We start from the raw sequence: 27,465 nt of genomic DNA on the forward strand, positions 1-27,465 counted from the left end.
TCAGATATCATGAAGAAGACGTTCGAGTGGAATGTCTAGATTTTGAATTTGAGAAACAGTGTGGTTTTGTGTGAAGTTTCCTGGCCGCGTATCTTAACAGGCAGAGCGTGATCAGCTCTCCTTCGAGACCTTTTTGTGCTACCATGCTGCTAATGCTCCCTTCTCGTGGTGTCAAAGTCGAGCATGCTAAAGTCAATATGGCGGCCTCTATCAACACCACAAGCTCAGATGAGAATTATGTCTGATCCCTTCACCTCATCTCGACGCTCTACGTGCAAGACCGACCAACCAGCCTCCACACCATGCCTTACACACGTCACATGCTCAGCCATCATCTCCTACTGCCTCCTTACAACCCTCCCTACTGCCCCGGCTGCTGCACAACCTGCACATTGTTCTTCTTCTGTACACTTGTTAGCCCTCTCTAATCCACCCCAGCCCCTCACCGGATCACCTACCTTCCACTTCTCCATCTCATCCTGCCGACTCTTGTACTGCTTCACCAGCTCTTCAAGCGTCTTCTTGAGCCCGTCCTGGTTGGTCTGCAGAATGGGCACGATATCGGCGACTGTGCGCTCCGCCAGCACTCCGTTGATCATGCGGAAGCACTTGCGGTCGCCGGGCAGCGGCTCGAGGGTCTCGAGGACGAGTCTGGAGTGTTAGTTCAAGGTCCGTGAACGGGGTGACAGGGTGGGGGTAATGGATTGGGACTTTGAGAGTTTAGAAGACGGAGGGGAGGATGTACTTGTGTTCTTCTGTTTCTTGCTCGATGTCGCCAATCTTCGAGGCGATGTTTTGCAGTGTGGTCTTGTAGTTTTGATATGTAGTCTGCAGCACTGGGGATTCTTAGTATGGATGACAACAAAACAAACACTGTACTCGTGACGTACGCTGCTGCTTGTCGAGCTGTGCTTTCGACGCCATTTCGGACTTTGGTGATGTGAATGTAGAGGCCCGCGCCTGGTTGCGGGGAGGCTCGGTGGTGTCGTGAAACTTTGCAGGCTGCACGCGACGCGACGGCGAGAATCTGCAGCTAACAGACCAAGCAATGAAATTTCCAATTGAGCAAACGAGACAAGAATCAGTCTGCTATGTGCAAGATATGAAAGCTCTCGCGTTGCGCGCTCCCACGTGCAGTCGAAAGTCGCAGTGCGCTCGGGCCAGCTTCACGAAATCTCGAGATGCCGATTGGATGACATCGGCATCTTGACCTCACTCCAATTCACGCCACTGCATATCCATCCACCTTTACACAGCGCGTCTCCGATATCACACGCCCAGCATGCATCCCCACCTGCACACCGAAGAAGTCCAGAAGAGTACGTCTCGCAGCTCCAACCGCACCACCCATACTAACCGCACCCAGGCTGCGCCGAAGTCGTCGCCGCCCTCGACGAATGCCACGCCCGCGGCTTCCTGTGGAAAGTAACCGGCAACTGTACCGACGCCAAGTACCGCGTCAACATGTGCCTGCGCGGGCTGCGGCTCGAGCGCACGCGGCTGAACCGCGAGGAGGCGCGGGAGAAGCGCGAGCACATTAAGAAAGTGTGGGCGGAGCTGGACGAGGGGAAGTACACGGAGGCAGAACGGCAGGAGAGGCTTGGGGGGCGGGAAGAGAGGGGATCGGAGGCGCAGGGAGTCTAGTGCGCGGGTGGTGTACGATGGGGTGTGTTGATATCGGGGCATGGAGTTCAGAGACTGGATTGTATACTATGGGTTTGGGTCGGGACGGATGGCGTTAGGAGGTACTTTGGCATGACATGTGACTCTCTGTGTGTGAAGAGGCTATCTTGAGTGAGCTCGTTGTGAGCGTCTATGATGATTGTTTTACATTGGTTCTTTGCCAGTCGACGTTGAAGCCCCGGACTGTCAGGACGGGGGCAACGTATTCATATTCTCCCGTTGCCTCGCTTTCCTCGTTGACGGCGAGTATCAGTACTTGTGGTCAGGAACCCAAAGTCCGCGATCATGGGTGGCTAAGAGCCATTTCCGGAAAACGTCGTCTTGCATCTGCTCAAAGTCAGCCGCGCAACTCGAACAAATCCTGGGTCTCTAAGAGAGAGGATTTGGAAGACTGGTCTATATTCATACCGATGCAAAGTTTGTGTTCTGGGCAGAACCTTCATCGCGTGGTTGGTAGTGCGCACGATTATGTCCCCGATCCCAAGATACTCCCAGGTGTTTCATAGGAGGTCTTCTGACTACTACTCGGATCTCGTGACCATTACAGACTGATCTGTCATATAAACGGCACACTTCCTCTGCATGCTCTTTCGAGGCCATCAGAACGTCGTGGAAGTAAAGGTCGCCTGAGGATAGCGTGTACCTTTGACCTTTCAAGACAGACAAAACGTTATACGTATGTAGTACTCTGTAGATCCAAGCGAGAGGGCTGTCAGGTCTTTTATGATGTGGTACAACGGGGAATCCCATAAAGAGAACATGCCGGCCTTCTCTGTAGCTGTCGAAAATCCCTGGAACAAAGGAAGTTTGCGGATACCGCAATTTTACATCCATGACTGATGAACTGGGATTGGCGAACCAGCCCCATTTTAGATCAACTGGGCCACTGGTCTCAGAGAACCAGGAGTTGGACCATGGTGTGATTTTGACTCTTTTGTCAAAAAGGACTTCTCCTGTCAGATCAAGAGCGGCGGGCACTAAGGACGGTGTTCTCAAGACAGCAAATGCTCCATCTAATGAGGTGGTATGATGATTCAGATTTTGAGCATCGTATATCATATGAACCCGGTCTCTACGAGCCATCAGCTTGGCCAAATTTGCACAAACAGTTGGTTCTCACACATGGATGTCGGACTCCTCTAAGAAGTTCCTGATGTCACACCCGATCGTAAACCTAGACATATCTGTCACGTGGACAGTCCGAGTCCGATCTTTGGGTGGAACAGAATGCTTGATATATCCCTTGAAGTCTCGGTAAGGTGGACTGCCCTCATCATGAGTCACCGGAGTAGTCGAGTGTAGCAGGCGCGTCAGAGGCGGACGAAGTGCGCTTAGAGATGCCGCAGCTCCTCGTGCAACTCGTCCGCCAGCTAGAGCATGTCCGTGGCGCGGCGCGAACCACAGCACCCGTCGAGAGATCATCATGAGTAGGGCCGCTGTGCCTCACAGAGACACGCTTAACTCAGCTGGTTGTATTTAGTAACGAACGCCTTGTGCTTGATGGAGATGGGTGGTAGAAGCAACGGATCGAGCTACTATCGAAAGGTTTTAGTAAACAACAGCTAGCCCGATCTGATCAGGTAACACAAACCTCACTACTCATGTGTCCCGTATACTCCATGTTTCTTACCAATTTCTAGTCACAGCCACACATCAATTGGGGACAACTGCACTGATAAAGGAAGCTTCCCGTTGATGCTGTTGACATTTGTTTTCAGCCTTGCAGCTGTCGCGGTGGCAAGTCGGACGCTCTTGGGTGTAGTACAGCCTTTGGCGACCAGGGGAGGTCTGATGACTAGTTCTTTGATATACTACTGCGTAAACGATTGTATTAAGTCCATTGATTCTAATCCGAGTCTTGTTATTGAGTTGCATGTGGTAGACCGTTTGGTCTGTAAGCCTTCCGGGGATGTTCACGCAACTGCGAGCTTTGAGGTGTGCTTCGTGAACCACTCTATCACATGAAATGTTTGATGTGTTCATTCGCTCAAGGCTTTTGCTGACCTTATGAATCCGAGTCCTCGCTTGACCTCCCGGCCAACGGCGTAGTGCCCAGACTATCTAGTCCTCTCTCGGTAATCAATTTCCCGTCGCCGTTCGCCGGCAGCGCAGGCAATCCCGATTCTACTCGGAGTTTTTCGTACTCGTCGCCCGTCTTCTGCAACTGCTCCTGGAGAAACTTCTTCCGCTCCTCGATCCGGGCCCTGTCGTCCTTCAGCTCTTGAAGTTTGCTCAGTATTAGATCCTTGCGCTGCTGCTTCGTTGTGTTGTCAATCTGTAGTCCCTCCAGCAAATCGTTCAGGTCTGGTAACGGTGTGATTTTGGGTGGTGTTTTGGTGCCGTCTTCCTCGTCCTCAATCTTCTGTCCATAGCGCCCAGCACGCGCTTGTGCAGCCGCGAAAGCTGTATTGCGCTCTTCTTCGGAATCCTCCGAATCTGAACCTGAACCCTCTGCGTCGTTGATGAGCTCGGCCATGTCCGCGCGCCGTTTGCGCTGCGCATCCCGCTCAGACTTCCGACCCAATGAGATTCGGCCGTCTTCTACGAAATCATCAAACCCTTCGGCTATATCCTCGTCCTCGTGGATCAGGCGAGTTTCGCCCCATTTGTCTTTCGGTCGGAGGGAGATCTCGTTGCGCCTCATGCGGAAGTCGTCCTCGCCTTCGTCGTCGGATGCCCACGGTCGCTCGCCATCGTCTTCAAAGGCTTTCTCTTCATGTGCAAGGCGCCTCCGCCGCGCCTTCTTCTCCTCGATCTCGGCGGCGGTAGGAATCGCAGAGGAGGTTTCGGCAGGACGGACCGCGATTGGGCCGAATTTCGATGCAATGTCAAGTGCGCGGGACTCTTCCTCCTCCTCAGCGGACGGCTTCAGATCTCTCGGCGTTGTAGGTGTAGAACCGCGCAGCTCTGCTATGTAGTCCTTGCTGTAGGAGGGTCTCCCCTCATCCTCTGAAGCACCCCCACCTGGTATTAGCGGCGATCTTGCACGCAGCTGTGCGCTCTTTTCTAGGGCTATCCGGCTCAAGTTCGACTTCTTGGGTGTGACGACTGCGTCGCTGGATTCGTCGCCATCGTTGGCATCTGATTCACCGGGCCCGAACGATATGCGCAGTGCCGAGCGCTTCTTGTTCTTGCCCACTGTCGGTCGCTTCACAACGGAGACTACATCGTGAGTTAGCACGGAGCGCCTACTGAGGTCAGAAAGAGGAGCCGACAATTTGCGACAAAGTGGGGACTTACCAGGCTTCGGTGCTTCGTTCTGTGAGCTGTTCGCGCTGTCGCCCGAATCGTCGTCATAGGCGCCAATCTTGCGCGCAACACGTCCAGATCCTGCTCGCTTCATTGTGCGTTTGGATTGTACGCGGGCGGAGGGAGGTCAAATCGAGCGTCGGCTTCCGTCTGCACGAGTGCACTAGCGTGCTTTCCACGCCAAGAATCTCGAAAACGCCCGCGCTGAGGTGCATCGCTCGACATCTCAAGCTCCCATTCCAGCTCGACGCCCGCCGCCACTAGAAATACGATCACTACCGGACCGTCGCGTAATAGCTAACCGCCAACATGCCTCAAGCACAGCCCGAGTTGAAGAAGGTGAGTGCGATGATTGTCAAAGATGATCAAAGCTAACATGGCCCAGTACCTCGAGAAGCGCGTTCTCGTCCAGCTTAACGGCAGTCGCAAAGTGATGGGCATTCTGCGCGGCTACGATGTACGTTGAACGCTCGTACCTACAAGCACGCAGTATCTAACACGCCCTAGGTCTACCTGAACATCGTGCTCGACGACGCATTAGAAGAGAAGGCCGGCGGCGAGAAGGTGCGCATCGGCATGGTCGTGATCCGCGGAAACGCCGTCGTCATGCTCGAGGCGCTCGACCGCATCAACCAGGACATGCCCAAGATCGGCCGGTAAACCCACCACGCGAACGAGCACACCTTTCGAGCACGGCAATCGAGACACGACCGCGCAGACGCGTGCAGCTGCTGCAGGCGCATCAAAAGACGGGGGCTTGGAGAGTTTTGGCGGTCGGGGCATGCATGGCGTTCAGGTGAAATACTTAATGGGTATGCTTCTCTCAACGAGCCTGGAGGATGTTGAGACAAGGATTTGCGTTGACATATATCTCATACTAGGGCAGCGCAGTGATACCATATCGCACGATCTTGTTCAGTTGGCAGATCTAGAGCCACAGCTCGAGTAGAAAAAAGTGCAGGTGGCAGTAAGGTGTCACAATACTACAGTGATGCCACGAAAGCTCCGCCCTGGCCCGTGTTTACTCATTCCTTCGTTTTCTGCTTCTTTCGTTGTGTCGTGCTCTTCCGTCTGTAAGGCTCCCAACTATCACGCTTTGCGACCGAGGACACAGCACCATGCACACGGGCCGGAGATGCATATACCCCATAGTACAACAATGAAGTCATCAAACTCTCTTCAAATTTACAAGACTACCCGTTCTTACGCAATAGTCGCTGTAGCCAGTACGAGCCCAAGTCACGACATGGAACAGCACTCCGCATACACAGTGCTCAACAGCTTCACCCTTACATCCTTGAAGGACATAGAGCTTTCACCCATCAAAACAGACGATCAAATGTAAACCACACACATCAATTTTTCTACCTACAGCTTCGCCTTCTCCCCCTTCCCATGCCCCCTCTTATACTCCTGCACAAAATCCCAAGCTACCTCGGCATACGGCTTCATCATAGCTGCATAATCCTTCGCCTGCGCACTACTCGCCTGCCTGACCGCATACCGCGCCGCAATACCCTGCATGATAATCGTATTGCGGTACGTCGCAAACGCGTCGCCCCAGGTGAGCTGCGGCCGGGGGTCCCAGCCCGCAACCTCCTCGTACCACGCCACGAGCTGCTCGCGCGACGGCAGCCCAGGCGTGGCGCCCGGGACAAAGCCCGCGTGGGCGCGGCCCACAGACGCGGCTTTCTGCGACGACGCGGTCACGTAGGGCGAGAGCAGGTTGTTGATGTCCGACAGTGGGTGGCCGATGGTGCTCATTTCCCAGTCGAGGATGCCGATGACGTGGGGCAGGGACTTGTGGAAGACGAGGTTGTCGATTTTATAGTCGCCGTGGATGAAGGTCGCCTTGTCGGGGGGCTGGGTGGTGGGGTCGGTGAAGAAGGCGACCATGTCGTCCTGGTGGGGGATTTTGCCGACGGGCTCGTGGGTCTCGATGTCTTTTGTGGCGGCTTGCGCTTGCGAAATGGTGTTGAAGGTCGCGATTTGCCGGTTGTAGAAGCCGCTGGGTTTGCCGTAGGAGGAGAGGTTGACGGAAGCGGGCTGCACGCGGTGGAATTTGGCGAGCGTGGTTATGGCAGAGTGCCACCTGGATTGTCAGTATGTGAAATTCATCTACTACAAGAGGATTTTAAACGTACATCTTCGTCCGCTCTTCAGGTGTCACCTCTGGGATTGCTGGGTCTTCGAAGATGCGGCCGTCGAGGAATTCCATGATGTAGAAGTCGCTACCTACTACGCTATCATCCTGGCAGAGTGCGTAGGCTTTAGGTACTGGGACATCGGTTTTCTCGAGGGCGTGGATAATCCGGTATTCACGGTCGACCTTGTGAGCTGTCTACAGACATTTAGTAACCTCCGTGCAATTGTCGACAGCTGTACGTACTTTTGAAAGAAGCTTGCCCGGAGGCTTCTTCCTCATGACAAACTTCTTGCCATTCTTGTCTGTGAGCTGGTATGTCGGGTTCGACTGCCCATACCCGAACTGCAACGCATTAGCTCGGTATCGTATGCACTGCGGTACACCCACCTGCTTGACGTCAATGGGCACAGCAATTTCAGGGACATTGGCAGTGATGTAGCGCTCTAGCGAGGCTACGTCTATAGGTTGTCGCACATTTCCAGCCATTGTGTAGAGCTGTAGGAGGTAGACATCTCGGGCGCGTTGAAGTGATGTAGGTCTGGCGAGATGCCGAGGTTCGGACTTCCAAAGCTGGGGTAGAAAACCTGGAGCCGACTCGACCGACTTCACACCCAGGAAGCTTCCGACGCACTGTCATAACCTTCATTGGCTGAGTCTCTTTATGAGGATCCTGATGGATGAGACACAGCATGTGTGAGATAAGCTCTCGCGACCTGATAGCCTGTTGGATGCTTACTGGCCCGGATGAAGATGCAGTACACCACGGGGAGGGTAAGTTTGGTCGTGCCTGCGCAGAGTTGTGATCATTGATCTATGAGAGACTGATGTACCTCTGTGTATCTAGCGGCTGTGGGTAAACATAAATACTTTACATATTTCAATGCTTGCTTGTTGATTGTATACAACAGACTGAACAATACTAGATACCTAGCTGTCGAAAACAGCGCTCAAGCACTGTTGGCATGTCAGGGTCTGCGAACAGCTCGAACATGATTCAAGCTAACAGACGCCGTTTCGTGGTCTCGTGGATCCCAAAGAGTTGGCCAAGTCAGCGTACAGGTCAGAGACCTGAGCACGTGAGTACGCGCGAAATTGTTCTTTCGCGTCGCGTGTAGTGAAGAGTGGAAGGCTAAAGACGCCATGCATACAGCTATTGAGGTCTGCTTTTTCACTAGATTGTGTCCAACAAATTAATATCGATGACAATGACTTGCGTGATTCATCCACAGTCGATCCTTCTGTTGGGTTTGTGTTCACTGTGCCCGTGTCATGGTTTGATGCGAACGCCTGGTATGCGTCCTCGAAAGCACAGGCACGGCCCCTAGATCGCGGAGGGGCGCGAATCAGATCCGGAGACGTCATGGCGAAGTGTTTGTTTTGAGGTCATGGCTGCGTGTTGATATTGGTGCACACAGTGCACACTGTGCAACCACGCTAAACGCAGCCAAACACAGCAGCCGTTTACGCTTCGACTCGAGCCTCCTGGTCGCTGGTGGTTGGCTTGTCTCTGTTGGGCCGCAACCGCCGCGGGATCGTCGACCCCTGTCATCAACAAATATACATGGCAACCCCGATACACGAAACCTTGCACAACGGCAACAGCGTCGCGCACTCACGCCAACATGTCAGGTTTTGGTAGCTCCATTAGCACCCCGCGCCGCTTGCGGCCGAACCTACGACCGGCAGAGTCGTCCCCGAATCTGTCATTCTCGTCCAGCACAATTGCGCGCCAGGCCTCTCTCAGCGCACTCACCGGCGGCGCATCGCCCTCTCCCAACAGCATGGCAGACGCACAGGACGTCGACATTGGCGACACAGTTGACGTGCCGGGCGGCATGCACGGCATCGTCAAGTTCGTGGGCAGCATCCGCGGCAAGAAGGGCGTTTTCGCCGGCGTCGAGCTCAGCAGGGCCTTTGCCTCGCGCGGCAAGAATGATGGCGCCGTCGATGGCACGCAGTACTTCACCACTTCCACACCTGGCTCGGGCATCTTCCTGCCGGTCCACCGCGCCCTCAAGCGCTCCTCGGGCACCTCAGACGACTTCCCGCCGTCCCCCACGACCCCCTCCTCTGCAGGCAACAACTTTAGTCTGTCCACCACCGAGAAGCCCAACTTCAGCCCCAGCACGCCTTTCGTAGCCAAGTCCAAGTTTTCGCAGTCGGTTGGTCCTGGCGCTCGCCCCCCAAGACGCCCGTCAGTGTCGCGCCCCGAGTCCCCGCTGCGTAAAACCTCCAACCTGGCCCCACCAACACCCGGTCGCAGCGGAAGCATCACCCCCTCCCAATTCTCCAAGAGTGCAATCGGCGCCCCACCGCGGTTCGCGAGCCCTGCACCCCCACGAACCGCTCCAGGTCCAAAGCCGCGCACGCCAGGCCCCCCTTCGAGGCCGTACTCGCGCAATACGAACTCTCGCCTCGGCCAACATGATACAATCGACGAGGATGGCGAGGACATGATGATAGGCGGTACACGCACGAGCAACGACTCCATGACAAACTTCAAATCCAGTCGCATGGGTAGCCGGCCGAGCTCAGCTCCCAGCGCGGAGCTTCAGCGGTTGACCAAGGTCATACAGGAGCGCGACAAACAGCTAGAGGAGCAGGCGATGGCTCTCACAGATATGGAAGCTACACTCGCGGAGATCCAGAGCCTCATGCCTGAAGGAGGCTTCGAGCGCGACCCTGCTGAGTCTGGCGATGTGCGTGAGCTGCGCGCCATGCTAAGAGACAGGAACGACAAGATCTCCATGCTCACAGCTGAATTCGATGCGCACCGAGCGGACTTCCGCAGCACGATCGACACGTTGGAGCTGGCAAGCACAGAGACAGAAAGAGTCTATGAGAAGAAAGTCGACGAGTTGCAGTCGGAGTTGATGGAGCTGCATTCTCGCAACGAAGACGTCGAGACTGTGGCCATGCAACTGAAGCAACTTGAGGAGCTGGTACAAGAGCTCGAGGAAGGCCTTGAGGATGCCCGTCGAGGAGAGGCTGAAGCTCGTGGCGAAGTCGAGTTCCTGAGGGGCGAAGTAGAACGCGGTCGATCCGAACTACGACGGGAAAGAGAGAAGGCTGCTGAAGTGTTGAAGAGCGCGAATAATATGGTCGATGGCCCGCCCCCTGCTGGCCAAAGAGAGATTGAGCAGCGAGACGACGAAATCAGAGGGCTGAAGGCCATCATACACTCTCTGAGCTCGGGCATTCCAGAAGACCACACTCGCTCGCCCCTCTCGCGCCAGAACTCTGCCACAAACACTGAAGAGCTCAAGACTGCACAGGTCGCCGCAGAGCGCCTCGAACGCGAGAAGGAGGAGCTGCGAGGACTTGTAGAGAGGAAGGCTTACCGAGAAGAGGAGCTCGAGCGTGAGATTGAGAAGCTCAAGAGCCAGATCGCCCCTGTGCAGCGCGAGAGTGTCATCAGCAACGCCGTTTCCGAACACACAGTGAAACAGGAGTCGCGCTCGACGGTAGGAGATGCAAAGGATTCTCTTGCAAGCTGGCGGGCTGCATCTTCAGCTCGCCGCGACCCGCCGATAACTCTGGAACCTATGGTAGAGTCAGATGGTCGCTCATCCGCCGCTGATAGTGTACTGTGGTGCGAGATTTGCGAGACCGGAGGTCACGACATCCTCAACTGCTCCGCTATGAACGGTGACGCGGCGCAGAAGGACGCCGCGTCCCACGATGGCGACGACGGTGTTGTCCAGGCATTGAGGAACCTCTCCGTATCCTCCGACCATGCTCGACCTGCTGGCTTGACCCCAACAAAGTCCCCAGGGAACGCTCCCACAACGCCCCTCCCCATTCCGTCTTTCAATCACTCCAATTCGTCGCTGGTGCCACCGAAGGGCGCTGCTGTAGCGGATCCAGACAAATGGTGTGCCCTGTGCGAGAATGAGGGTCACGATGTGACAGAGTGCCCAAATGAGGATGCATTCTGAGCGAAGCATATATAGAGTGTTCCATTTCAGCGATGATATCCAGCGTTGTTAGGTGCTTTTCGGATCGTTGCCATCCTTTTATTCCTAACGCTGATACCCAATTGTCTCTACCAAAGTCCAGCCTTCTCAAGTTGAATATGTGATGCCAGCCCCCAAACTCGTAACTCCATCACCGCGTTCTGCCAACAAATGTTGCATCTGCATATCTCACCTGGTGATTGGCTCACGTGACCTTGTTGCAACCTTCGGGAGCTTCGATTTAGCTTCATCATCAAAAGTTTCGCCGCACGTTCTTCCTCTTCAACGCAGGGCGCGCCCCGCAATCCACTCTCTATACCCACGACCTTTCTTCTCTCAGCCACTGCGTGTAAATAATTGCTGTCAAAACCACTTGGTTGTATCAATCACCGTCGCCCGCCGCCACACGGCCTCACTTACCTAGAACGCGCAAAGCGCAAAAGACGCGACAACACCGGCACCATGGCGCAACCTACGGGCAACAACCTCGCGCAGTTCAAGTATGCGGCGATGTCCAACCTGGTCCTCCAGGCGGACCGTCGTTTCACGTCGCGCCGTCCGGACGAACACACAGGCGACCCAGAATCGCTTGCAGGTCGCATTAATATCCGGGATATGGGAGGCAGGACTGCGCAGGACAAGGCGCCCACACAATCAAAGAAGCCCAAAGGGCTGGGCGTTGAGCGAGGGAGTCTCACAGAGGGTGGCGACGTGCTTGAGCGCGAGCAGCGCAAGCGAAAGCGTGACGATGGGACAAGCGCCTTCGGAGCCACAGCTGCCGCAGATTTCAACATTGAAGGTCTTCGGTATAGGCCGCGGACGCCAGCGACGCGCAACACCTTCGAGCTCGTGACGACCATTGTGAGCAAGGCTCTCGGCGACGTTCCAGTGACGACCCTCAGAAGTGCTGCCGACGCGGTGCTCGAGTACCTCAAGGACGACACCCTGAAAGACTTCGACAAGAAGAAAGAAGTTGACGACCTCCTCGGTAGCTCGATGGGCGCGAAAGAGTTCAATGAGCTGGTCAACCTGGGCAAGAAGATTACAGATTACGATGCGCAGGACGACGACGAAGACGGCGATCAAGCAATGGGGGACGCTGATGGCGCTGAGAATGACGATAATCAGGGTGTAGCCGTTGTGTTCGACGATGAAGAGGATGACGAAGAGGCCCAGAACTTCGAAGTCCGCGACGCCGACACCTCAGACGAAGAGGATGAGCAGGAAACAGCCGTCGAGCAGATCGGGATCGATAAGGATGACGAAGCTGGAGGTTTCGCAGACACAGAAGAGATGATCGTCCAGGGCGACGTAGCTGCTTCAGCAGACCGCAAGGACGGCGCAGACAGTTTGATACCCGCACACGAGATTGACGCATACTGGTTACAACGGCAGATTGGACAGGTGTATGAGGATGCGCATACCCAGCAGGAGAAGACACAGAGTGCGCTGCAAATCTTGGCTGGTATTGCGGAAGACGGTGAAGAGAAAGAACTGCGTGAGATTGAGAATGACCTCATGGAGCTCTTCGACTACGAGCACCACGAACTTGTTGCGAAACTTGTTCTGAACCGCGACAGAGTTGTCTGGGTAACACGATGGAGACGTGCTGCGGAGGACAACGATGAGCGGACAGCTGTTGAGCGGGAGATGAGGGCTGCCGGCCAGCAACAGATCCTCCAAGAGCTGCGCGCGAGAGAAACTGGTGTGAAGACGGACGATGCGGGACAGGGCAAGATGAAGTTCAACATCAACTCCATTAGCGCCTCAGACTCGAAGGATGTTGAGATGGAGGATGCGGCAAAGCCTGACGGTATCGTTGGCGGTCTGCAGCCCAACAGCCGTCTGGTGAATCTTGAGAATATTGTCTTCGACCAAGGCAACCATCTTATGACCAATCCCAGCGTTAAGCTACCCCAGGGCTCTACGAGGAGACAGTTCAAGGGATACGAAGAGATTCACGTCCCTGCGCCCAAGGCGAAACGCGATCCGAACGAGCGCTTAATGCCCACATCTGAGCTACCCGATTGGGCACGAGTAGGATTCGGTAACTCAAAGTCGCTGAACCGTATTCAGACGAAGTGCTTCCCGGCTGCATTCCAGGATGACGGCAACATGCTTATCTGCGCACCCACTGGTTCCGGAAAGACGAATGTTGCCATGTTGACCATGCTCCGTGAGATTGGCAAGCACCGAAACCCCTCGACCGGCGAGATCGCGCTTGACGATTTCAAGATCATCTACATCGCTCCGCTCAAGGCTCTGGTTGCTGAACAAGTTGGTAACTTTGGCAAACGCCTGGAACCCTACGGTATCAAGGTCTCTGAGCTCACAGGTGATCGCCAATTGACAAAGCAGCAAATCGCTGAAACTCAGATCATTGTCACAACGCCGGAGAAGTACGACGTCATCACCCGCAAGGCCACCGACACCAGCTATATCAACCTTGTCAAACTCATCTGTATTGATGAGATTCACTTGCTTCACGACGAGCGTGGTCCGGTCATCGAGAGCATTGTTAGCAGAACGCTTCGTCGAAGTGAGCAGACTGGTGATCCTGTCCGAATCGTTGGTCTTAGTGCCACACTGCCCAACTATCGAGACGTTGCAAGTTTCCTTCGAATCGACCCCGAAAAGGGTCTTTTCCATTTCGATGGCACATTCCGACCCTGCCCCTTGAAGCAGGAGTTCATCGGTGTCACTGACAAGAAAGCTATCAAGCAGCTGAAGGCCATGAACGACGTCTGCTACACGAAGGTGCTCGAGCAAGTCGGTGAACACCGAAACCAGATGTTGATCTTCGTTCACTCGCGAAAAGAGACGGCTAAAACAGCGAAGCATATTCGTGATAAGGCGCTGGAGGAAGAGACGATCGGCAAGATGCTGAGATCAGACGCTGCTAGCCGAGAGATTCTGAAAGAAGAGTCTGAATCGGTACAGAACGCTGATCTTAAGGACCTCATGCCCTACGGATTCGGCATCCATCACGCTGGTATGTCGCGAGCGGATCGATCAACCGTCGAGGATCTCTTCGCCGATGGCTCCATTCAAGTCCTTGTCTGCACAGCAACATTGGCTTGGGGTGTCAACTTGCCAGCCCACACTGTCATTATCAAGGGTACACAGGTCTACTCCCCGGAGAAGGGCAGCTGGGTCGAGCTCAGCCCGCAGGATGTATTGCAAATGCTGGGTCGTGCCGGTCGTCCCCAGTATGATACATATGGCGAGGGTATCATCATTACGACACAAGCCGAAATCCAGTACTACCTGTCCTTGCTGAACCAGCAACTGCCAATCGAGTCACAACTTGTTAGCAAGCTGGTTGACAATCTCAATGCAGAGATTGTATTAGGCAATGTCCGCAACCGTGACGAAGGAGTTGACTGGCTAGGCTACACCTACCTCTTCGTCCGCATGTTGCGTTCGCCAGCTCTTTACAGAGTCGGGGCGGAGTACGAGAACGACACGGTCCTGGAACAAAGACGAGTGGATCTCATACACGCAGCAGCACACATCCTGGAGAAGTGCAGCTTGATCAAGTACGACAGAAAGACGGGAGCGTTGCAGCCGACCGAGCTGGGGAGGATTGCGTCTCACTACTACATTTCCCACAACTCAATGCAGACGTACAACCAGCACATTCAGCCTGGTATCACAGCTATTGAGCTGTTCCGAGTCTTTGCTCTGAGTGAGGAGTTCAAGTACATTCCCGTTCGTCAGGACGAGAAGCTCGAACTTGCCAAACTTCTCGGACGTGTGCCGATTCCTGTCAAAGAAGGCGTCGAAGAAGCTCAAGCAAAGATCAACGTTCTCTTGCAAGCCTACATCTCCCGCCTGAAGCTAGACGGGCTTGCCCTGATGGCTGATCTCGTGTATGTAACGCAATCTGCCGGCCGTATTCTGCGCGCGATCTTCGAGATTTGTCTCAAGAAGGGATGGTCGCAGGTCGCCAAACTGGCACTCGACATGTGCAAGATGGCAGAGAAGCGCATGTGGCCTACCATGACACCGCTTCGACAGTTCCCTCTCTGCCCGCGAGACATCGTACAGAAGGCCGAGCGAATCGACGTCACCTGGCCGAGCTACTTTGGTCTGGATCCACCAAGCATGGGCGAGCTTCTGGGTATGCCCAAGGCTGGCAAAGTTGTATGTCAGCTTGTGGAGAAGTTTCCTCGTCTCGAAATCGAAGCCACACCTCGACCTATCACTCGGTCGCTGTTGAAGCTGGAACTTGCGATCAGACCGGACTTTGTTTGGGATGATGCACTCCATGGCGCGTCAGAGGCCTTCTGGATTCTTGTTGAGGACTGCGACGGTGAGACGATTCTGTTCCACGACCAATTCGTGCTCCGCAAGGATTACTCTCAGGGCGAGATGAACGAGCACCTCGTCGAGCTGACAGTACCGATCGATGAGCCGATGCCGCCAAACTACTTCATCACCGTCTTGTCAGATCGATGGATGGCCTCGGAGACTAAGCTTGCTGTATCTTTCCAAAAGCTCATCCTACCGGCTAAGTTCCCTGCACACACACCAATCCTCGATCTGCAGCCTCTGCCTGTCTCTGCGCTGAAAAGGAAGGAGTACATGGCCTTGTACGAGGACGTGAACCGGTTCAACCGAGTCCAAACTCAGGTCTTCAACTCGCTTTACACAACCGATGACAACGTCCTTGTTGGAGCTTCAGCAGGTATCGGCAAGACATTCTGTGCCGAGTTTGCTATTCTGCGACACTGGGCTAGTGATGCTGAGGGCCGCATCGTGTACCTCGCGCCGTTCCAGGAGCTTGTTGATAACCAGTACAAGAACTGGAGCGCACGCCTGTCTGGTCTTGGTGGCGGCAAGGATGTCGTCAAGCTCACGGGCGAGACTACAGCGGACTTGCGACTTCTCGAGAAGGGTGATCTTGTGCTGGCCACTCCTTCACAGTGGGACTCCCTGTCGCGTCAATGGCAGCGAAGGAAGAACGTCCAGAGTGTAGCTCTCCTCATCGCGGACGAGCTTCACATGTTGGGCGGCGCTAACGGACACATCTACGAGATTGTGGTATCGCGCATGCAGGCTATGGCTGCCCAGATCGAGTCGAAGCTCCGCATTGTCGGCCTCAGCGTATCGCTCGCTAACGCCAGGGACGTCGGAGAATGGATCGGTGCCACGAAGCACACAATCTACAACTTCAGTCCCGGCGTTCGCTCCGTGCCTCTCGAGTTGAAGATCCAGACCTTCACTATCCCTCATTTCCCGTCATTGATGATGGCGATGGCAAGGCCGACTTACAGCGCCATCACACAGATGTCGCCCGACAAGCCCGCGATGATCTTTACACCGAACCGCAAGCAGACTCGCTCGTCAGCTGCTGACCTGTATGCTGCTGCTGTCGCCGACGATAACGATGATCGATTCCTCAACGCACCACTAGAGGACATTCAGCCGATCTTGGAGAAGATCAATGAGCAAGCCCTGGCCGAGTCGCTGACTCACGGTATCGGTTACTTCCACGAGGCGCTGAACTCCTTTGATAAGAAGGCCGTGCAGCATCTGTTCAAGGTCGGTGCTATCCAGGTCATGATTGTGTCACGGAACTCGTGCTGGGAGGTCGAGAGCAGCGCCCACCTTGTCATCGTTCAGGGTGCTCAGTTCTTCGAGGGCCGTGAGCATCGTTACGTTGACTACCCCACCAGCGACATCCTTCAGATGTTCGGCAAAGCTGGTAGAGTCGGCCAGGACAAGTCCGCAAAGGGTGTGCTTATGCTGCCTGCAGTCAAGCGTGAATACTTCAAGAAGTTCCTGAACGAAGCACTGCCGATCGAGAGCTACCTGCATGACTACCTGCACGATGCCTTTGTCGCAGAAATCAGCGCGAAGACAATCGAGTCAACTCAAGAGGCTGTTGATTGGTCAACCTACACTTACTTCTATCGCCGCCTGCTGGCTAACCCGAGCTACTACAACCTGCACGACACCTCGCACGAGGGCCTCAGTGCTCACTTGTCTGAGCTTGTCGAGCAGACGCTGAAGGAGCTTACGGAGGCCAATCTCATCGAGCATGATGAAGAAGAGGACTCGATCACACCTCTCAACCCATGCATGATCGCAGCCTACTACAACATCTCCTTCATCACAATGCAGACCCTCATGATGTCGCTTAACGGTCGAACGAGTCTTAAGGGCGTACTTGAGATCATCACCGCCGCAACCGAGTTCGAAGACATTCAGATCCGCCGTCACGAAGACCACATCTTGCAGCGCATCTACGACCGCGTGCCGTTCAAGATGCAAGAACCCAACTTCGAGACGCCGCACTTCAAGGCTTTCGTCCTCCTGCAGGCGCATTTCTCCCGCATGCAGCTCCCCATCGACCTCGCAAAGGACCAGGAGATTGTCATTCGCAAGGTTCTGAACATCCTTAGCGCATCTGTCGACGTGCTCTCATCCGAAGCGAACCTTAACGCTATGTCCGCAATGGAACTATCCCAAATGGTTGTGCAAGCAATGTGGCAAAAAGACAGCCCGCTCAAGCAAATCCCCCACTTCGACAGCGACACCATCCGCGCTGCCACGAAATTCAACATCACCGACGTCGACGACTTCATCAACGCCATGGACGAAGACGAGAATCCTGAGTACAAGAACCTCATCTCAGCCCTCGCAGTTGACAACCGCCAACTCGCCGACATCGCCAACTTCACAAACAACTTCTATCCCAACATCGACCTCGAGCACGAGCTCGTCGACCCCGAAGACATTGCGTCCAACAGCCCCGCGCAGCTGCGCGTCCGCATCACTCGCAACATCGAGGAAGACGACCCGCTGCCTGCGGCCGTCCATGCGCCGTTCTACCCCGCCGAGAAGACGGAGAGCTGGTGGCTGGTCGTCGGCGATCAGAAGGAGAACAGCCTGTTGGCGATCAAGAAGGTGACTGTGCCGCGCAAGCTGGAGACGGTGCTGGAGTTTACGCTCGAGAAGCCGGGCGAGCACGAGTTGACGCTGTATCTGGTGTCGGATAGTTATCTCGGTGTGGATCAGGCGCCGACGTTTAATGTTAGTGCGGCGGAGGGCATGGAGGAGGACAGCGAGGAGGAGGAGGAGGAGTAGGCGTGCTTTGATTGGAGTGGGTAAGTCGGAGGTAACGGGTTGCGCCTGTGCCTGGCGTTGGCTAATTGCGTTGTAGTATATGCGTGTGGTACTTAAGTGAAAAGCATAGAGACAAATTCTATTCTTTACGTTCTACGTATCCTCCTCCGTATGTCTTGCTTGCCTAGCTCTTGCGAAAGCGATGAGCTGTGAACCATTAACGCGTCCAAGGCCTCTTTTTCACTGCACAAGCGAGTTCGGAAGTCCAAGCGAAAGGAAAGAGGGGATAAGCGCGTCTGCTAACGTTGATATAGATGACGCATGAATGCAACGAGTCACTTGAGAGAACTTTTACCGGAACGGTGAGTTAATTGACCGTCAGTGAGGTCGTAGGTGAAACGGACTTGCCCATACGTCATGCTGGGAGGCTACTGGAGCGATTGATCTTGCATACATAACCCTGGAACCCATATTTCACTGATACCTCTCAGAATGTGGGCGGTTCCGGTCTGAAGCTGTCCGCAACCTGCCATGCTCATTACCCCCACTTGCAGCAGTTATCTGTGACCCACATTGTTTTCTTCTACCCTCACTCCGAGAGAGACATCTTCTTCACCACCTTGTTCAGACACTGAAATGGTCCACGACATCAGTCCTCTGCGCAACAGTCAACGCAGTCAGCACAGTGGCGCGCGTCTCACTGTCCATACCCGCAAGTCTCTTTAGGAAGTCGACTCGGCAGCGCGCGAAGAAGTACCTGCTGTATTTGTACGGAAGCAGACGCAATTCCTGGCGGATTTGGCGGCATGTCTCAGTAAGCGAGGTGAACTGCGCGAATGTATCCTGCTTGTAGCAATGGGCGGAGATACACATATACCTGACCTTGCCGTCTTCCGTGATCATGGGCCAGATGTTGTTGCCGGCGAAGACGTAGGCGTAGATTTTGTTGCGCAGCTCGCCGGGGAGGCGGAGGAGGGGGGAGATGGGTGCGGCTGCGGATGGGCTGCGGATTACGTTAGTATGTAAGGAAATGGAAGGGGGAATGAGACGTACGCCATTCTGCAGGTTTTGGGCTAGATCTGCACCTTTGAGAAATAGGTTGCAGGCGTTGTGTTGGTGTTGGATGCGATACCAAGGTTTGCTGAGACCCTGATCCTTTACTTTCACTGCGTTAGTTTGCCGCTAGTCATGAAGCAAACGAGACCTTCTGATTAGAGAGCTGTTCAAACATGTACAAATATGAATGAATACCTCCAAATCTTACTACGAGCAAGATCAACACCGACATCATGAGCGAAACCAGGACGTGGAAGGGTAAGCGCGCTGCTACCCACCAACATGACTTTCAGGAAATGAAGCAGAAAAGGCTGTTGTCGACAGAACTGGGGCCACTGAGATCAAACTCAAAACTGAAGGCTCGCCTTCGGGCTGAAGAAGAAGCAGCTACTCGCTCGTTGTGAGTGTACCCAGGACATGGAGCGTTAATGTGTGTGATACTGATGCAATCCAGGGTCATGTCAAACCAGGAACAGTCTCCGTTCCTTCAACTCCCAGCAGAAATCCGGGTTCGCATCTACGAGTTTGCTCTCGGCGGCAACACAATCGAAACTGGCTTCATCCGCAAAACCGACGTTACGCCTGGACGAGTGGCGCGGTACTCCACAAACAGCTCCGCCATGAAGACGTTTAGAGGTGTGATCATGTCTTGCCGCGCGATCAGAGCTGAGACAAAACTCATCCTGTACCGTGCGTTGATCTTCAACTACACGTACAGAGACGACTGGACAGCTTGGTTCAAATTACTCGGCCAGGAGGAGCGCGCTGCCATCAGGACCGTTCAGCTGGAATTTGCCACTCCTCATCGCCTAAGGTCCTCGAATCTCGGTATCTTCCACGATATCCCGAACCTGAAGGTTATCATCTTCCACTGGCTCTGGTCCATGCAGGGGTTCGATGAGGGACCCATTCGGGAGGCTGCGCAGGCGAGAAACTGGCGGATAATCTCCGAGGAGGTTAGAAGCGAATGGGCTAAGAGAAACCAAGTGCATCCATTCGGCTGCGTTTGCTGCAACGGCTGAGGTTAGCTGCAGGCCTCTGCATGTGCTGAGAGTTGCAGCATAGAATACAAGTGAGGCCAGTATAGGGATGTAATGTGACTATTATTGTGCATAGTTGTGCTATAGTGGACGGTGACAACTATCGCAAGAATTAGTAGATCGTGCGAAGTAGATGGTAGCTTCGCAACATGATATGAGGTTGATGAGATGTAGAAGGCACGGCACTGGTCAAATGGAGTTGTGCGCTCGCAACTTCCTTCTCCATATTTGTTCGATCCACCTGAAGACCTCATACTCATGACATCGTACTTTGAGTCTCCAGACAGTCAACTCTATCAGCTCACATATTTAACATGTGCCAGAATTGTCAACTGCAATGTGGGCAATGTAACCAAGGAGCTTGAACAAGTGGAGGAGGGACGTCACGTTTGAAAAGAAGGTACATATTGAAGGTTGAGATCTCATTACTTCAAACTAATCATACAACAGCTGTTCGTGCAAAAGCAACGCTCGCTAAACAGATGGATGTGACAAAGGAAAAGTTTGCTGAAGAGCTGACATGGACTGAGACTAAGCACAGCATTTTTCAACGAGAACGCTGCAAATCGTTACGTCCGAGCCATCGACCTCAAGTCTGAGCACCTTCAGCAATTGACCTTCAAACCCCCCGATCTTCCAGCCAGAGCTAAAGGCTTCATCCTATCGTGTCGATGGTGTGTGGTATCATTTTTGGGCGATTAGGAATCATCAACATCATACCGCTCACGTCTATCAGACGCGCCGTCTATTTCTTGCCACCGAGAAGACCGCCGACGAGAGGAATGTTGCTCACGCCGCCGCTCTTCTTCTTCTTGTCATCACCTCCGAAGAGGCCTCCAAGGCCGAGACCACTAAGCAGCTTGTTGATACCAAGACCACCAAGAAGTCCGTTGACCAAGCCACCGAGACCGAGGCCGTTGAGGAGCTTGCCGACCAGGTTGAGAACACCAGTCAACAGCAGACCAACGGCGGCGATGATCTGGAACAGAGGCTCGGTGAGCAGGGACCAAAGAGGGTTCAGCTTCTTCTTGGCGTGGGGCATGTCGGAGATCTTCTTCTTTGCGTTGTCGATGGTAGTGACGACAGAAGACGTCAGCTCCTTCAGGTTGTCGGCAAGCTTGTACTCCTCGGGTGTGGCTTCGCCGGTCTGCTGGCGGCCCTTGGCCTGAGCGGCGATGCGGCCATCGGGATCGAGACCACGGAGCGAGCCGTTGCACTCGTTCAAAATGCGACCACCCTCTTCGATGAGAGGCTTGACGTTGTTGACAAGCTCCTCTTCGTCAAGCTCGTCGCGGGGCGTGCGGTCAGCCTTCTCGATGTGCTAGCAGCTTGTTAGTATGCAACATTAACAGAAAACCTGAGCTCGAACTTACCTCGGTGATTTGCTTCATGATGGGCTGGACACGCTCAAGAGTCTGCTGGCAGATGGCAGACATCTTGTTGGCGAGCTCAGAGTCCTCACGACGTTGCCTCTCCTCATCTGTCTCATCCTCGGGAATCTCCTCTTCCTCCTGGATGTTACCGAGAAGAGTGACCTCTCCAACCTTGTTGCCGTCGTTGTCAATGACGTAGCCATTGTCATCGATTTCAAGACCAGCGCAGTGACCAAGGTCACCAGCAGTGAGGCGACCAATGACATCGCCGTTCTCATCGCGGACATCACCCTCCTTGTTGACACGCATGCCAGACATAGGGTTGATGCGACGCTCCTTCTCCTCTGGCTCCCAGCGCTCGGCCTTGCCAATAACATTGCCGTTCTTGTCGTTGATGTCACCATCCTCATCGACGTGGTGGCCGGTGAGCTTCTTGAGATCACCTTCGATGACACGACCAATGATGTCTCCATCGGCAGTTTGGACGGTACCGTCCTTGGCGACAGAGTTGTTGTCAAAGCCGGCGAATGGGCCCTCGGGACCGGACGAGGCGCCGTGGACGAGCTCAGCCTTACCAACGATGTTTCCGGCGTTGTCCCAGATTTGGCCCTTGCCATCGACCTTCTTGCCAACAAGAGTTGCTGGGTCACCCTCAGAAACGCGTCCGAGGATGGTGCCAGAGGTATCGACGACATTGCCAGCCTTGTTGACGGTGCAGCCGGCAAGAGCAGAGAGGTCGACTTCCTCAACCTCCTCTTCCTCGAAAGGCTCGGCGTGGCCCTTGACGTTACCATACTTGTCGATGATATCGCCATCTTCGTCAACTGAGTGACCAACGAGCTTCTTAGCATCACCCTCGGTGATCTGTCCAACACGGTTGCCGTCGTTGTCCTCAACGAATCCATCCTTGACAACACGCAGGCCCTCGTAGCCGGCGAATGCTCCCTCTTGGCGAGTGACACGCTCGTTGTCAGGGATCAACTCGCAGCGACCAACAACCTTGCCAGTGTCTCCGTGGATGAGACCCTCGCCGTCGGACTTACGACCAGCAAGTTCCTTCAGGTTACCCTCAACGAGCTTACCGACAGGGATGCCGTCGTTGTTGACCAGGAAGCCCTGCTTGTTGAGAGTGAGGCCGTCTAGAGAAGAGAGGTCAGCAGGAGCCTCCTCCTCCTCATCTTCGATTGGCTCAGCGTGACCCTTGACATTGCCAAACTTGTCGAGGATATCTCCATCCTCGTCGACATGCAGGCCGACAAGACGCTTAGCGTTGCCCTCAACGACGACACCGACAACGTTATCATCGGCATCAGCAACCTGACCGTCAGCAATGACGCGGAGGCCTTCAAGGCCGCCAAAGATACCTTCAGGCTTGGACTCGCGCTCACTCACGGGAATGAGTTCACAACGGCCAATAACCTTGCCAGTGTCGTTGTGGATGAGGCCTTCGCCATCAGACTTGCGGCCGGAGAGCTCCTTGACGTTACCCTCAACCAGACGGCCGATGGGAATGCCCTCTTGGTTGACGAGCTTACCCTGCTTGTTCAGGGTGAGACCATCAAGGACAGACAGGTCATCAGGAGTCTCTTCCTCTGGGGCCTCCTCCTCAATGGGCTCGGCGTGGCCCTTGACGTTACCAAACTTGTCAAGAATGTCACCATCCTCATCAACGCGGAGTCCAAGGAGGCGCTTGGGGTCACCTTCGACAACCTCGCCAACAATGTTCTCATCCTCATCAGCGACCTTGCCGTCAGCGACAACACGCAGACCCTCGAGACCGCCGAAGATGCCCTCGGGCTTGGACTCACGCTCGTTCTCAGGAATGAGCTCGACGCGACCGATGACCTTGCCAGCATCGTTCCAGATTTGGCCGTTCTCATCAATCTGGCGTCCGTTGAGCTCCTTAGCGTTGCCCTCAACGAGGCGGCCGATGGGTACACCTTCGTCGCCGATGACGTTGCCCTGCTTGTTGACAGTCTTGCCCTTCAGGATCGAAAGATCCTCTGGCTCGGCTGCCTCCTCTTCCTCCTCCTCAATCTCCTCTTCCTCGTAGCGTTCGGCGTGGCCGACAACTGAGCCCTTCTTATCGAGGATATCGCCATCCTCGTCAACGGCACGGCCGATGAGCTTCTTGGCGTCGCCCTCAACCACCTTTCCGACGCGGTTGCCGTTCTCATCCTCAACGTATCCGTCCTTGACGACGACGAGTCCCTCAAGACCTGCGAAGGATGCCTCATCTTCAGCATCTTCCTGGGGAACAGTCTGGGCACGGCCGATGACGTTGCCCTTGTTGTCCCAGAATTGACCCTCAGCATCCGAGGTGATGCCAGACTTGGAAAGCTTCTTTGCGTCGCCCTCGGTAAGCTCGCCAACAACGTTGCCGTTGTCGTCAATGAGCTTGCCCGACTTGTTGACAGTAAGCCCGTCAAGGATGGAAAGGGGCGGGCGCGCATTTTCGGCAGCGTCCTCAGCACCCTCGACAGCGTCTTCGGCAGCATCTTGGGCGTCCTCAGCAGCATCTTCGGCGTCCTCAGCAGCATCTTCGGCTTGCTCGACCTGCTGCTCGATGATCTTGGGCAGGGTCTTGACCTTGCCAAGGACCTTGCCGTCCTTGTCGACGACCTCACCCTTCTCGTTGATCTTCTTGCCGGCGCACTCCTTGAGGTCACCCTCCTCGAGCTCGCCAATAGGCTCACCATCCTCGTCGAGAACCTGACCCTTCTTGTTGACCTTGAGGCCTTCAAGGGTGTCGAGTTCGGGGATGACTTCGACTTCTTCCATCTCGGGCTCGACCTCACCAAGGCGCTCTTTGAGCTCCTTCTGGGCCTCAAAAGCAGCCTCGCCGGCAACGACCTGGACCTTGCCGATGGGCTTACCCTCCTTGTCGAGGACTTCGCCCTTCTCGTTGATGGTCTTACCGGCGCAGGCCTTGACGTCGCCCTCGGAGAGCTCGCCAACCTCCTCGCCGTCAGCATCGAGGACCTTGCCCTTCTTGTTGACCTTCAGGCCATCCAGGATGCGGATGTCGAGAGCATCCTTGGCAGACTCCTTGAGCTTCTCGGCAGCACCCTCGGCAAGCTCAACGCTGCCGAGAACGTTGCCCTCGGAGTCGACGACCTCACCCTTCTCGTTGACAGTGAGGCCCTTCAAGTCCTTGACATCGCCCTCGAAATCCTCGCCGACTTGGCCGACAACATCGCCGTCGTCGTTCAGGACTTCGCCTTCAGAGTTGACCTCGAGGCCCTCCAGTGCCTCAACACCAGGAAGCTCATCCTCAATGTCAGCAGCCTTGTCTTCGATGTCGTCCTTGGCGCCATCAGTGGTGTCCTTGATATCGTCCTTGGCACCCTCTGCGGCGTCCTTGACGCCATCAACGGCTCCCGACTTGTCGTCGTCGATGAGGTCGGCGGCATCGGGGTGGAGTTCAGCTCGGGCAAGAACGTTACCATCCTCGTCGACGATTTCGCCATCCTCGTTGAATTGCTTTCCTTGGATGTCGGATGGGTCGCCCTCAATCAAGTGGCCAACAAAGTCACCGTCCTCGTTAAGGATCTGACCGGTCTTGTCGGAAGTCAGACCCTTGAGGAGGCTAAGAGGAGGTCCATCGTTACCCGCCCTTGAGCTCGTCAGGAAGCTGATCCTCGGGGAGAAGCTCGCAGCGGCCAACGAGGTCACCATCGTCATCGAGAATCTCGCCGTCATCGCCGATTGGGTAGCCAGCAAGATCCTCGGCATCACCCTCAACAAGGCGGCCGATAGGCTTGCCATCCTTGTTAACAAGACCTTCCTCATCTACCTCAAGGCCCTTGAGGAGGCTCAAATCAAGGCCACCGGTCTGCTCCTCCACAGAGTCCTTAACGTCGTCGGCGGCGTCTTCGACACCGTCCTTCGCGTCTTCGACACCGTCCTTCGCATCTTCGGCACCGTCCTTCGCATCTTCGGCTGTGTCTTTGGCATCGCCGACCGTGCTATCAGCGGTAGCCTTAGCATCGTCGGTCTTGTCTTTGACATCGCCGGTAACATCAGTGCCGGTAGCGTCATCGGCCTTGTCACCAACTTCGTCGGTCACATCATCGGCCTTGCTCTTGACGTCGTCGGCAACACCTTCAGCAGTGTCCTTGCCCTGCTCAGCGGTATCCTTCGCAGTTTCAGTGACGTCGTCGGCAGCATCGAGAGCAGACTTGTCTTGCACCTCCTCACTAGCATCCTCAACGGCACCCTTGGGGTCCTTGGAGGCCTTGCCAGCAAGGTTCGATGCGCGGCCAGCAAGACCGCGAGCGCCGCTCAAAGCACCCTCGCCAGCCTTGCTGGCAGTTTCTGTGGCATCGTCGTCGGTGTTGTCGACTGTGTCTTCGGCCTCATCGCCGGCCTTCTGTGTGGCGTCATCCTCACTCTCCTCGGTCTCCACATCATTGTCATCGATGGGTTTTGGCTCCGCTTCGGAGAGCTCGTCGCCCTTCTGTGAGACTTTGCCGGTTGTATCCTCGGCGGCGTCCTCGACATCGTCCTTAGTGTCTTTGACAGTGTCTTCCGCCTTCTTCTTGGCATCTCCCGCGGTACTTTCTACGGTATCCTTGGGGTCCTCGGCTGTGCTCTTTACTTGCTCCTGGGCATCTTCGGCGGCATCTTGCGCCTGGTCCTTGGTATCCTCGACAGTTGACTGAGCCTTCTCAGAGACGTCAGATGTGTCAGGCACCTGTGATTGCGGCTTGTTCAGCTTAGGAGCTGACTGCTGAACCTTCCTGCCAAGCTTGGTGGGAGTGCGGGGGGTATCACTCTTTCCTGCGGCGGGGGAAGGCATATTGATTTCGTTAATGGGTAATTCGTAAGTGGATTTCGTGGGTGTTCGTTGACTCGTGGCAGAAACGTTGCTGCTGATAGATCGTGAGCGGAGGGATCGGGGGGAATTCCTATTAGGCGTCGGGGGGAACGAATAATAGGTGTAAGAGTTGGAGGAGTTTTCTGTCATGTATCGATTGGCGAATGGGTCGTCTTTGTATCTGAGAAGGATGCGCAAAAATAACAAGGCAGGGTTGCATTTATGAGCTCAAAATGGGGCAGATGGACGATTTCTCAGTATGACGTCGACTTCCTGAGCTCCAAAAGGCATGTAACAGGGGGAGCTCGCGCCACAGTAGGGAGAGCTGGGCCAGCAGAACCTGTTTTGGAGCCCAAGGTTGGAGTGTGTACGACAGGCTGCAACGAACCAGAGGTTAGTTGCGTCACTTGCTCCAGCCTTGGGCGGGGCGATGCTCCAGTATCGCGGAGCAATGATGAGAGAGCTCCACTGGTGAGGTGACAAGCGCGGGATGGAGCTGCAACAGGGGTCGGGGAACTGTGGCGGGAACTGGGATAAAGACCCATCGACGATGCCTGCATATGCGGCTGCCAAGTTCAGAGATACCCTGACGGCACGCTGGTTATAGCACGCGTGGATGCGGACAATCGCCAGGTATCTTTTGTCGATGTCTGTATCGGGAATGTTCCGGTAACAGTATCAACGCCATTGTACTTACTGTTGCGACTACAGACCACCGTTCGCCAGTGTTCTTTGCAGTGACAATCCCTCGATCCTCAGGTTGCTCACCAGTCAGCCACACTTCGACTCGAAACCTGCTGTTTTTCCGTAACACGCTGGATGATCCAGACCAGATCGACAGTATGAACAGCCTTCTCCACAAAACGCCAGCGATCGAAAACGTGTATCCCTGCTCTGCCGCATTCCGCTCCTATCAGAGACCTGCAACGCGCGGAGGCTGGCAAGAGAGAGTAGGTCTTGCCGTGCGTTCAACCAAGCAGGATGTGCGTCCAGCGAGTGATGAATATCGCCATGACGTAGTGCGCCGGGGAGCACCCCTGCATAAACCCTTGTTTAACGCTCGCTTACG

General features: G+C 54.9%; 11 protein-coding genes across 11 annotated transcripts; 5 read left to right on the top strand and 6 right to left on the bottom strand.

Moving 5' to 3' along the window:
• Nucleotides 1-21: 21 nt before the first annotated feature.
• Nucleotides 22-1,227, bottom strand: C7974DRAFT_390490 (Prefoldin beta-like protein). Its single transcript, XM_046141470.1, has 4 exons — nt 891-1,227; nt 746-836; nt 459-651; nt 22-403 (listed from the first exon to the last, which is right to left on the bottom strand). Exons 1-4 carry the CDS (start codon nt 922-924, stop codon nt 362-364), a joined length of 360 nt encoding a protein of 119 aa, XP_045999127.1. The 5' UTR covers nt 925-1,227; the 3' UTR covers nt 22-361.
• C7974DRAFT_150023 (uncharacterized protein) lies at nt 1,217-1,886 on the top strand. The gene is made up of 2 exons (XM_046135761.1): nt 1,217-1,319; nt 1,367-1,886. Exons 1-2 carry the CDS (start codon nt 1,283-1,285, stop codon nt 1,642-1,644), a joined length of 315 nt encoding a protein of 104 aa, XP_045999128.1. The 5' UTR covers nt 1,217-1,282; the 3' UTR covers nt 1,645-1,886.
• C7974DRAFT_150035 (uncharacterized protein) lies at nt 1,810-3,227 on the bottom strand. The gene is made up of 3 exons (XM_046135763.1): nt 2,804-3,227; nt 2,092-2,755; nt 1,810-2,010 (listed from the first exon to the last, which is right to left on the bottom strand). Exons 1-3 carry the CDS (start codon nt 3,106-3,108, stop codon nt 1,933-1,935), a joined length of 1,047 nt encoding a protein of 348 aa, XP_045999129.1. The 5' UTR covers nt 3,109-3,227; the 3' UTR covers nt 1,810-1,932.
• On the bottom strand, nt 3,203-5,106 carry C7974DRAFT_390495 (nineteen complex-related protein 2-domain-containing protein). The gene is made up of 3 exons (XM_046141471.1): nt 4,925-5,106; nt 3,324-4,846; nt 3,203-3,263 (listed from the first exon to the last, which is right to left on the bottom strand). Exons 1-2 carry the CDS (start codon nt 5,024-5,026, stop codon nt 3,689-3,691), a joined length of 1,260 nt encoding a protein of 419 aa, XP_045999130.1. The 5' UTR covers nt 5,027-5,106; the 3' UTR covers nt 3,203-3,263; nt 3,324-3,688.
• Nucleotides 5,090-5,723, top strand: C7974DRAFT_150027 (small nuclear ribonucleoprotein-like protein G). The gene is made up of 3 exons (XM_046135762.1): nt 5,090-5,271; nt 5,318-5,389; nt 5,440-5,723. The coding sequence occupies exons 1-3, from the start codon at nt 5,242-5,244 to the stop codon at nt 5,590-5,592; spliced, it is 255 nt and encodes an 84-aa protein (XP_045999131.1). The 5' UTR covers nt 5,090-5,241; the 3' UTR covers nt 5,593-5,723.
• Nucleotides 5,724-6,279: 556 nt separating this feature from the next.
• Nucleotides 6,280-7,761, bottom strand: C7974DRAFT_150128 (kinase-like domain-containing protein). The gene is made up of 4 exons (XM_046135765.1): nt 7,466-7,761; nt 7,322-7,420; nt 7,077-7,273; nt 6,280-7,024 (listed from the first exon to the last, which is right to left on the bottom strand). Exons 1-4 carry the CDS (start codon nt 7,562-7,564, stop codon nt 6,301-6,303), a joined length of 1,119 nt encoding a protein of 372 aa, XP_045999132.1. The 5' UTR covers nt 7,565-7,761; the 3' UTR covers nt 6,280-6,300.
• Nucleotides 7,762-8,523: 762 nt separating this feature from the next.
• On the top strand, nt 8,524-11,184 carry C7974DRAFT_390499 (uncharacterized protein). The gene has a single exon (XM_046141472.1). The coding sequence runs from the start codon at nt 8,701-8,703 to the stop codon at nt 11,014-11,016; it is 2,316 nt and encodes a 771-aa protein (XP_045999133.1). The 5' UTR covers nt 8,524-8,700; the 3' UTR covers nt 11,017-11,184.
• Nucleotides 11,185-11,298: 114 nt separating this feature from the next.
• On the top strand, nt 11,299-18,264 carry C7974DRAFT_355913 (Sec63 Brl domain-containing protein). Its single transcript, XM_046139582.1, has one exon. The coding sequence runs from the start codon at nt 11,497-11,499 to the stop codon at nt 18,127-18,129; it is 6,633 nt and encodes a 2,210-aa protein (XP_045999134.1). The 5' UTR covers nt 11,299-11,496; the 3' UTR covers nt 18,130-18,264.
• A 77-nt stretch (nt 18,265-18,341) lies between these two features.
• On the bottom strand, nt 18,342-19,335 carry C7974DRAFT_390502 (uncharacterized protein). The gene is made up of 2 exons (XM_046141473.1): nt 19,162-19,335; nt 18,342-19,111 (listed from the first exon to the last, which is right to left on the bottom strand). The coding sequence occupies exons 1-2, from the start codon at nt 19,164-19,166 to the stop codon at nt 18,733-18,735; spliced, it is 384 nt and encodes a 127-aa protein (XP_045999135.1). The 5' UTR covers nt 19,167-19,335; the 3' UTR covers nt 18,342-18,732.
• A 25-nt stretch (nt 19,336-19,360) lies between these two features.
• Nucleotides 19,361-20,589, top strand: C7974DRAFT_422870 (uncharacterized protein). The gene is made up of 2 exons (XM_046144353.1): nt 19,361-19,564; nt 19,619-20,589. Exons 1-2 carry the CDS (start codon nt 19,398-19,400, stop codon nt 20,184-20,186), a joined length of 735 nt encoding a protein of 244 aa, XP_045999136.1. The 5' UTR covers nt 19,361-19,397; the 3' UTR covers nt 20,187-20,589.
• A 15-nt stretch (nt 20,590-20,604) lies between these two features.
• On the bottom strand, nt 20,605-26,378 carry C7974DRAFT_462288 (uncharacterized protein; the record flags this gene model as incomplete). Its single annotated transcript, XM_046146197.1, has 4 exons — nt 20,605-21,525; nt 21,578-23,649; nt 23,797-25,156; nt 25,245-26,378. The coding sequence occupies 4 exons, from the start codon at nt 26,376-26,378 to the stop codon at nt 20,950-20,952; spliced, it is 5,142 nt and encodes a 1,713-aa protein (XP_045999137.1). The 3' UTR covers nt 20,605-20,949.
• Nucleotides 26,379-27,465: the final 1,087 nt, after the last annotated feature.

The sequence above is a fragment of the Boeremia exigua genome (assembly GCF_020726555.1).
Source record: "Boeremia exigua strain MPI-SDFR-AT-0100 chromosome Unknown C7974scaffold_4, whole genome shotgun sequence".
NCBI lineage: Eukaryota > Fungi > Ascomycota > Dothideomycetes > Pleosporales > Didymellaceae > Boeremia > Boeremia exigua.

Coding starts and splice junctions, on each gene's coding strand:
- C7974DRAFT_390490 (XM_046141470.1), bottom strand. CDS start 924: ATGGCGTCGAAAGCACAGCTCGACAAGCAGCAGC. Junction 837..890: donor ACAGCTCGACAAGCAGCAGC/GTACGTCACGAG, acceptor AAGAATCCCCAG/TGCTGCAGACTACATATCAA. Junction 404..458: donor ATGAGATGGAGAAGTGGAAG/GTAGGTGATCCG, acceptor ACAAGTGTACAG/AAGAAGAACAATGTGCAGGT.
- C7974DRAFT_150023 (XM_046135761.1), top strand. CDS start 1,283: ATGCATCCCCACCTGCACACCGAAGAAGTCCAGAAGA. Junction 1,320..1,366: donor CACCGAAGAAGTCCAGAAGA/GTACGTCTCGCA, acceptor AACCGCACCCAG/GCTGCGCCGAAGTCGTCGCC.
- C7974DRAFT_150035 (XM_046135763.1), bottom strand. CDS start 3,108: ATGATGATCTCTCGACGGGTGCTGTGGTTCGCGCCGCGCCACGGACAT. Junction 2,756..2,803: donor GAGGAGTCCGACATCCATGT/GTGAGAACCAAC, acceptor GATGGCTCGTAG/AGACCGGGTTCATATGATAT. Junction 2,011..2,091: donor AGAACACAAACTTTGCATCG/GTATGAATATAG, acceptor GACTTTGAGCAG/ATGCAAGACGACGTTTTCCG.
- C7974DRAFT_390495 (XM_046141471.1), bottom strand. CDS start 5,026: ATGAAGCGAGCAGGATCTGGACGTGTTGCGCGCAAGATTGGCGCCTAT. Junction 4,847..4,924: donor AGAACGAAGCACCGAAGCCT/GGTAAGTCCCCA, acceptor ACTCACGATGTA/GTCTCCGTTGTGAAGCGACC.
- C7974DRAFT_150027 (XM_046135762.1), top strand. CDS start 5,242: ATGCCTCAAGCACAGCCCGAGTTGAAGAAG. Junction 5,272..5,317: donor CACAGCCCGAGTTGAAGAAG/GTGAGTGCGATG, acceptor AACATGGCCCAG/TACCTCGAGAAGCGCGTTCT. Junction 5,390..5,439: donor GCATTCTGCGCGGCTACGAT/GTACGTTGAACG, acceptor AACACGCCCTAG/GTCTACCTGAACATCGTGCT.
- C7974DRAFT_150128 (XM_046135765.1), bottom strand. CDS start 7,564: ATGGCTGGAAATGTGCGACAACCTATAGACGTAGCCTCGCTAGAGCGC. Junction 7,274..7,321: donor CGGGCAAGCTTCTTTCAAAA/GTACGTACAGCT, acceptor AAATGTCTGTAG/ACAGCTCACAAGGTCGACCG. Junction 7,025..7,076: donor CCTGAAGAGCGGACGAAGAT/GTACGTTTAAAA, acceptor CTGACAATCCAG/GTGGCACTCTGCCATAACCA.
- C7974DRAFT_390499 (XM_046141472.1), top strand. CDS start 8,701: ATGTCAGGTTTTGGTAGCTCCATTAGCACCCCGCGCCGCTTGCGGCCG.
- C7974DRAFT_355913 (XM_046139582.1), top strand. CDS start 11,497: ATGGCGCAACCTACGGGCAACAACCTCGCGCAGTTCAAGTATGCGGCG.
- C7974DRAFT_422870 (XM_046144353.1), top strand. CDS start 19,398: ATGAGCGAAACCAGGACGTGGAAGGGTAAGCGCGCTGCTACCCACCAA. Junction 19,565..19,618: donor GAAGCAGCTACTCGCTCGTT/GTGAGTGTACCC, acceptor GATGCAATCCAG/GGTCATGTCAAACCAGGAAC.